The sequence below is a fragment of the Lynx rufus genome, unplaced genomic scaffold (genome assembly GCF_022079265.1).
Source record: "Lynx rufus isolate CCGP_SWC_20201006 ecotype Redwood Valley unplaced genomic scaffold, mLynRuf1.p SCAF_11, whole genome shotgun sequence".
In the NCBI taxonomy this organism is placed as follows: domain Eukaryota; kingdom Metazoa; phylum Chordata; class Mammalia; order Carnivora; family Felidae; genus Lynx; species Lynx rufus.
Window position 1 is genome coordinate 63,407,763 of NW_025814825.1, and position 8,514 is coordinate 63,416,276.

General features: G+C 48.3%; 1 protein-coding gene across 2 annotated transcripts in view; it reads right to left on the bottom strand.

The window, feature by feature from the left end:
* CUNH10orf90 (chromosome unknown C10orf90 homolog) overlaps positions 1-4,809 on the bottom strand; it is a 217,676-nt gene extending 212,867 nt beyond the window's left edge. For both annotated transcript variants that reach the window (XM_047072756.1, XM_047072754.1), the window contains exon 1: positions 4,570-4,809. In XM_047072756.1, coding sequence (XP_046928712.1) covers positions 4,570-4,809 — 240 coding nt within the window. The remainder of the gene's footprint in view (positions 1-4,569) is intronic.
* Positions 4,810-8,514: the final 3,705 nt, after the last annotated feature.

The window sequence follows — 8,514 nt, forward strand, 5'->3', positions numbered from 1 at the left end:
TGGGTCTCTCTAGCCTTTGGCCGAATACCGGTCTTCACATGCTTGAGGGAAAACTTCACGAATCCAGAAAAAGAATTACCAGGAAGTAGTAGGTCAGACACTTCCAGGACTTAACCCAGAGCTGGAAACGGTTCACATTCCTACTGGCCCTGGTGGAAAGATCTCGCATACACAGGGCATTAAGTAGAGTCCTTGACAGCGGGGCTAAATTAGCCCTAGACCAGGGCTGGCAGTTCTCGTTGGTGTTGGCAGAAGACTGTCCTGGATGCTGTAGTACATTTAGCAGCATCCCTGGGCTCTACCCAGAAGGTACCCGTAGCATCCGCCCCAAGCTGTCCAAACCAAAGCATCTCCAGACTTTACCAGATATCACCCAGGGGAAAATCATTACTGACTGAGGACCAATACTCTAGACTAAAGTCTGCTGAAAGTAAGCTTCAAAAGGATCTGACCGTTTTCAAGCAACTTGACCTCATGCCAGAACAAAGTTCAATGCTCTTTAAAGGAACACAACAAGATCAGACACCTGCGCTGGGTCACAATGGCCTTGGCTGGGCTATAGACATATGCAGTTTCTTAAAGTTTACCGAAAAGATAAGCTAAAGAAGATGTGGTACGTACACACAATGGACAATTACTCAGCGATCAGAAAGAATAAAATCTCGCCATTTGCAACAACGTGGGTGAAACTCGAGTGTGTTATGCTAAGTGAAATAAGTCAGTCGGAGAAAGACAACTCACATATGATTTCACTCATTTGTGGAATTTAAAAAACAAAACAGATGAACACAGGGGAAGGAAAAATAAGATAAAAACTGAGAGGGAGGCAAACCATAAGAGACTCTTAAGTACAGAGAACAAACTGGGGGTTGATGGAGGGAGTTGGTTGGGGTGATGGGCTAAATGGGGGGTGGGCATGGAGAAGGGCACTTGTTGGGATGAGCACTGGGTGTTGTATGTAAGAGATGAATCACTGGCTTCTTCTCCTGAACCAATATTACACTGTATGTTAACTTGAAGATAGATAGATAGATAGATAGATAGATAGATAGATAGATATAGATAGATAGATAAAATTAAATTAAATTAAAATTTAAAAAGTTCACCATAAAAAAATAACCCAAACGTCTATTGACAGATGAACGGATAAAAATATGTGGTATTTACATGCAATGGAATATTATTCAGGCGTAAAAAATGAAGACAGTCCTACCATCTGTGACAACATGGATGAAACTCGAAGACATTATGCTGAAATAGGCCCGTCACAGAAGGACAAATGCTGCATGATTCCACCCACATGAGGTATCTAAACTAGTCAAACTCACAGAAGCAAAAAAACAGGATTGTGGTTGCCAGGGGCCGAGGAAGGGGCAACGGAGAGGCTGGCTGAGAGGGTAGAAAGCTCCAGTTATGCTGGACAGTCTGTCCAGATGAGTAAGTGCAGAACTCTGCCATGCCACGCTGCGCCCGTGGTTAACGGCGTGGCATTACACACTTCATGGTAAAAGAACAGATCTCACGTTAAGTATTCTTACCAACAAAAAACAACAAACAAAAAATTAACATGCAGAAGAACACAAGGAAATATTTAGAGGTGATGGGTATGTCTATTACCTTGATTGTGGTAATGGCGTCACGGGTGTAAATGTATGCCCGAACTCATCAAAATGTGTACATCAAATGTAGGCAGTTTTTGCATACAAAAAAATCAGTTTGCCATGATTCTTATATGCAGCCAGAATTGAGCATCACTGCCAAATCCAAAAAAAAAAAAAAAAAAAAAAAGATAAGCAGGAAGATAAAAAGAATAGAGGTTTGGGAAAATCTTGAAAAGTATGGCCAAAAGGCGATTACCAAATACGGAAACTTTCTCTGGCTCCTCTAATGATTAAATGTAAGAAATACATTTACAGGATGAGACTTGGCTTGCATGCCCCAGCGTGTGTCTGTCATCAGAAAGTTCTCCACAACCAATTAGAAGATACAAGCACATCTCCGAATTCCATATGGTTCCCTTCCCGAATCAAGTGGAAACCATCCATGCTCTGCTTTTGCAAGGACTCTCAGTCAGAATGTGGCCGTGCCTGCAACACTGACAGCAACCAGAGCTCAAATTACTGAGTTCTGGCTATTTTCATGTCTGAAACTTACCAGGTATCTAAGCAGGGAGAGAAGGACCCTCTGTGTTTTTAATAGTTTGGGGCATTCTGGAGTCAGCAGGGACCAAGGCTTTGCAAACCAGGATCTCCAGCACCCTCACTGCCATCTGCTTCGCACCCTAGTTACCTTTCAGACAACGGATCGGGTGTTTGTTCCTATTACAAGGCAGATTAAGTAAGGGGATGAGTGGCTAGACCATCGCTGGGACAGAGCTAGGCTGATTCGCCGCTTATCTCGGAGGAGAGGCAGCGTCTCCAAGCATTAACACAGCCAAGACCAAGGCCACGGTTTTAAGGAAATGCCAGTTTCGGATGTTAAACTCAGCTCCAGCAGATTCGTGAGTCATCACGGGAGGGACTTGAAATCCACGAGGTTTTTGCAGAAACAAAATTTCCAAAACTCATTTTTACTGGAGAAGCAGCTAGTTTCTTTAACCTAGTGTACCTTTGTGCATGGAGAGCTCATTTTAGTGACCCTGTTCATCTCCCCCCGCCCCCACGAGGTACTTTATGGTCACAGTCCAGGCAGATTAACTGATGGCCTTGGAGTTGGCAAGAGAGAACGAATGGGTGACTGGGGCCAAGTCTGACAGGGCCCAGAGGCTGTTAATTGGGCTCTCTCATCAGTTCAGCTTGGAAATTGAGCAAGGAAGTTGACTTCTTCCTGGATCTCCTAAACTAAATGATATTGACATGCCCTGGTGGGAATAATATGAATAGTTCAATGGATATGGAATATTTTGAATCGTGAAATGTTTGCTTCTAACAGAGCAGATCTCGGAAGTAAGAAGGGCAGGAGGCATGGATCCTATGTTGGTTTTCAAACTTGGCCTGCCCTTGAACAAAGACCCGGCCCTGCCCAGACCGCTTCCCAAATCATTCTAGACACAGTGAGGACCACCCAGCTGAACGGCCTGCTGGCTGTGGGAAGGTCTCCGACTGAGTTTAATGTAAGATTTCAGACCCCAGGTTACTCCCGAGCAGTGGGCCCATAACTTCCAACTGTTGGCTGTCCCTGGTAGTTGCAGGAGGGGAAGGCGGGGGTTGTTGGGGCCACAAAAAAGTGGCGGCTGTGACTGTCAGTATACTTAAAGCGTTCAACAATCTCCTGCAAAGATGTACTTTTCCACATTGTTACCTTCAGCGTTGCTATAGGAATAAATGAAGTTCTATGCATAAGAAAATAGGGACACAAGAGTTGCTCTTTGTCATTTACGGTTTAAACTAGAGCCAGGAACACTTCTGCAAAATGCATGAGGATATAATTCAACAAGTTTTCCTCTCTCTGGAGGACCGAAAAATAACCTCAATGAAAATTATACAATGATAAAATTCTGTCCCCATCCGATTAATTACTTGTGAATAATAATATCTCTGGTTTCTTTCAATTATATTCTAATTGCACACCTTTTGCTCTGGTTGATTGGGCGATGAACTAATGAACAACTATTACTGAATTTAATTAACACCATTATTTCTGTGGCCTTTATATCTCTGTTGTGAACATGGAAATTCACAATCCCAGGGCTGGAACTGGAAGAAGCCAGCCTTTCACCCTGCAGAACAGGTTCTCGCATTGCCCTGGAATAAGGAAGCCCAGGGTGGGGAACAAAAGATCAGGGGTATTTGCCAGCATTCATGGGCAGGCCTTCCTAACAACAGCATCAACATTCAGAAAGGCTACCGTTTGGTAAAACATTAGTAATTTGCATACTGCGTTTATCAAAAGAGGTAAGTAAGCTCTATAGGAGTCAATTACAACGGCATTCGTGATGTATTCCATGTACAATAAAGTGCTGTCAGATTTCATGCGTGTTTACTTTCTGAAAAGATAACCGCTCGTGGCTTATACTAGCTTCGGAATGCAAATATGCCTCAGAGCGATGGGTCTGTCTCACTTTGACATTCTAAACTCCAAACTTCTCCTTTTTTTCCCCCCCACAGAGTAGCTTCTGTTTGAAAATTAGATCTCACCCTGGGAAAAGAAAAGACCATTCTTACAGGCCTAGCTTAAATCATTCTATTTTAATTCGACCAAGGCAGGTCAAAAGATGTTTTTCTGCATAACACACAGAAAACAAACAGGAATCTGTTTTTAAAGACAGGGGGTTACTAACTCACAGAAATGTACCGCAGTTTCTAGACGTGGATGCAAATGAACTCGGTCACTATTAAATGTTGGCAAATGCGGATGTGTGTCCTGTGTAAATCACACTCATCCGATACGCGTCCCCCTTTCCCAAACTCAAAGCGATGACCGCCCCTTCTCCAAATTTGCTGGGGAACACTACAGACAGATGATGAATTTATTAGACCAGATACAGCACCTGAACTGTCTGCTGGGGAGCACCTCCAGGTCCTCCAAATTAGGTTGTGTGCCCACCTTCCCGCCCAGGTTCAGCCATACCTCATATCTGCCAGCTGTCTGCTCAGCTGTCTTCAGGCCTTGGTACATATGGATGACGCAAACTTTGGCTCTTCTCTGGGAGGGGAACCACTTACTCTTCACAAAATCCATGACCATCACATGGTTTTTCAACTCTGTACTAAACGCTTTTATCTGGAAGGTCCGATGCACGGCCTCTTCCCCGTGGCGGGTGGCAAACCCCTTCTGATGACTTTTGGTAGGAATTCCAGAGTGCTGCATGATACCCGGAATCTTGTGACTTCAGCTGGCGAGCCTGGCAAACACAATTTTCTTTGTTTGATCCAGGTATCGAGAGCAGCAGGAGGGACTCGGGAAGGGCGCTCGCTGGGACCTCTCCCGGTGCTTCCAACTCCAGAGCTGGTTGTGCCCAGATCCCAGCTGCCAAGCGTGCGGGATGTGTATGCGGAAACCTTGAGGGTGACCTTTACGTGCCTTAAAAATACTCCGTCTGGCTGCTGTCCATCTGTCTCCGGTGCCTCTACCTGTGTTCTCAGGTCACTCAAAGTCGTCTCTGATTTCAAAGACCCATTTCTCTTTCCCGCTGGATTCAAGTTCTGCGCGCAGAGCTCGCCGGTTACTGCGAGGTTCAATGTGTTCTCAGCGTCAGACCCCTCAAGTCCAGATGAATTATTTACAGGACTGTACAAAGGACCCAGGAGTGATCGCTGCTGCTTTTTAGAATTCCTGCCTTGTCTTACCGGGACCAAAAGGAACGAGTGCAGACTCCTGCCGACACAATGAGTGACCTCAGCCCTGGAGAAGATAAGAAAGACGTCCCGGTGAAGAAGAGAGCCGGGCACAGAAGGAGCGACGGCTACAAGCAGGCATTGGAAGGCAGTGCTCTTGTTAGAAAGCACTGTGTCCCTGGGGAGGGGGGGTGGTGCACTAGCTTAGTGACGGCTCTGGTCCCAAGCCAACCACGCAAAGTCCCGTCACCACCCTGAGCCTCAGTCTCCGGTGAGGAAAACTGGGATAATCGTACGTGCCACTCACAGGGATGCTGGGAGGCTCAGGTGGGCACGATCGGGGGACAGAGCAGTGGGTCACAGAGTCACATAGGCTTCATCTCCAAAGTGTGGTTGCGTGTTTTCTGCATAGTTCTCTCTGTACATAGAACGTAGTGAAGGTTTACGCGATGCTGAGAATCATTGGCTCGTGAATCATTTGGCAATGCAGGTGTACGATGTAGTCCTTTTCCATCTCACTTCATGTTTTGGGACCACTTCTGTTAACGCAGTAATTCAGAGGTGAAAATTACAAGCCTCGGATCAAGTGTTGGGCCAGGAGAAAACTGATGACAAGCACGGTGGCCGTGCTCCATGCACAGCACCCTCCTCTGCAGGGGACTGACTCCCTCTTGGTTTTCAGCACAGATGCCCCTTGAACAACCCTCCAGCCCCACCTGAAAGCTGTGGGGGAGGCCGAATGAAGAAGTGACTCCAAATGCCTTTCCTGAGACAGAGCATCAGTCCCTGGCCCGGGACCACACCCCCTCCTGCTGCAGGCAGGGACTAGCACTGAGGCTGGGAATGCTAAACATCCACCTTTTGAGGCAACGGGAATGTGGAAGCCGAGAACGAAAGCAAAGAAGGAGAGGGAAAGACTTTAGAGATAATGGAGTCCAACCTTCCCCTTTGAGTGTGAACATACCAGACCTGCAGACATTCACTATGATCCACACAGTGAAGTGGGGTTTACTGTGCCTTAAGCAGAACACTGTGGGTTCTCCCTGTGGTCCTCCCAGGGACATCGATGAGATTGTCCAGTCCCAACTGATGGCAGCGTGGTTCCCACGCGAAGTGCCACACACCAAGATTCAAGCCTGAGAGTCATGCTGGACAGTCCCCATGAATCACGCCATGGGGCGCCATCGTAGATTTGGAAGTTCCATGATAAAGACAGCCAGGGAAGAAGTTTGAGCAATAACGAAAGAAAACTAAACAAGGGCAGCAGGGGAAGAGGGCATCTGCTTGGTTCTCTGGGGGCTATGAAGGCCATTCCTAGGTCCAGACAGTCACCATTTGAACCTGCTCGTGCTGATGCCTATCTGCTCCACCCAGCCATTCTCTCAAGCCTGGAAGTAAGGAAGTGAGGAGGTGAGGAAGGAAGGAAGGAAGGGAAGAAGAGAAGGAAGGGAAGAAGGGGAGGAAGGGAAGGAAGGAAGAAAGGAAAAGGAAGGATAAAAGGAAGGAAGGGAAAGGAAGGATAAAAGGAAGGAAGGAAGGAAGGAAGAGAAGGAAGGAAGGAAGGAAGGAAGGAAGGAAGGAAGGAAGGAAGGAAGGAGAGAAAGAAGAAAGGAAGGAAGGGAGGGAGGAGAGAAGGAAGAAAAGAAGGAAGGAAGGAAAAGGAAGGATAAAAGGAAGGAAAGGAAAGGAAAGGAAAGGAAAGGGAGGGATAAAAGGAAAGAAGGAAGAAAGGGAAGGAAGGGAAGGAAGGAAGGAAGGAAGGAAGGAAAAGGAAGGAAGGAAGGAAGGAAGGAAGGAAGGAAGGAAGGAAGGAAGGAAGGAAGATGAAGGATAAAAGGAAGGAAAGGAAAGGAAAGGAAAGGAAAGGAAAGGAAAGGAAAGGAAAGGGATAAAAGGAAAGAAGGAAGAAAGGGAAGGAAGGGAAGGAAGGAAGGAAAAGGAAGGAAGGAAAAGGAAGGAAGGAAGGAAGGAAGGAAGGAAGGAAGGAAGGAAGGAAGGAAGGAAAAGGAAGGATAAAAGGAAGGAAAGGAAAGGAAAGGAAAGGAAAGGAAAGGAAAGGAAAGGAAAGGAAAGGAAAGGGAGGGATAAAAGGAAAGAAGGAAGAAAGGGAAGGAAGGAAGGAAGGAAGGAAGGAAGGAAGGAAGGAAGGAAGGAAGGAAAAGGAAGGATAAAAGGAAGGAAAGGAAAGGAAAGGATAAAAGGAAAGAAGGAAGAAAGGGAAGGAAGGGAAGAAAAGGAAGGAAGGAAGGAAGGGAAAGGAAGGATAAAAGGAAGGAAAGGAAAGGATAAAAGGAAGGAAAGAAGGAAGAAAGGGAAGGAAGGGAAGAAGGGAAGGATAGAAGGAAGGAAGGAAGGAAGGAAGGAAGGAAGGAAGGAAGGAAGGGAGGAAGGGAGGGAAAGAGGGAGAGGGCAGGGGGGTGGAAAAAGGGGGAGGGAGGGAGGAGGGAACGAGAAAGAGTCTTTCCTGGGAGCACAGCATTCCAAAGGACCCCGTGTGATGCAGAGGCCACCGAAGTGCCCATCTCGCGGCCTTGAGACCAGCAACGAGAGGTTTGCTGTCTTCCCTGGGTCCAGAGTTGTCTGGCTCTAGGGACAGCCGCTTGCCACAGCAGCGTCCGCTCCCTGGGGCCGTAGAGACTCCCAAGATCTCCGAGGCCGGCGGCGGCTCCTACGTCCCCCAAGGCCACAGGCAGGGTCTGGGCTTCAACCTGCCACCGCAGCCACGAGAGAAAGCAGTAGCGTGACCTCGTGCAGGTCTCCAGAATTCCTGGCCCCACAGCCCCGTCAGGGCCGATCCCTCCTTCCGCGGAGCAGGAAGCAGGGGCCCAGAGGGGAGGAACGAGCACGGCTGGGGGATGGGCCCCCAAACTAGCATGGATTACAGACAAGCCCCCTCCCAACAGCCTTCGGCCCCGTCGTCACCAAGCTTCCCCGCTGCTGTGGCTTCGCTGCAGGCGAGGGCCCGGGGATCCAGACTGTCCGTGGACCGAGCAGAGAGCCGCCCCCAGCCCGGGACGGGCCTCCCCAGGAAAGGTAGCGGGCGCTCTGCAGACGGAGGCCTCCTCCCGTCCGGGCGTTGAGCAGGGTTGGGGGGCGGGGCTCACACCGCCCTGGAGCCTTGGAAGCAGCATTCCTCATCCTCACCGGGCCCCTCCCCGAAGTCGTTACCGCACTGCCCAGAACACGGTCTCTGTGTCAGAAGCCCCCCCCCCGCCCCGCCCCGGGTCACTCGCACATC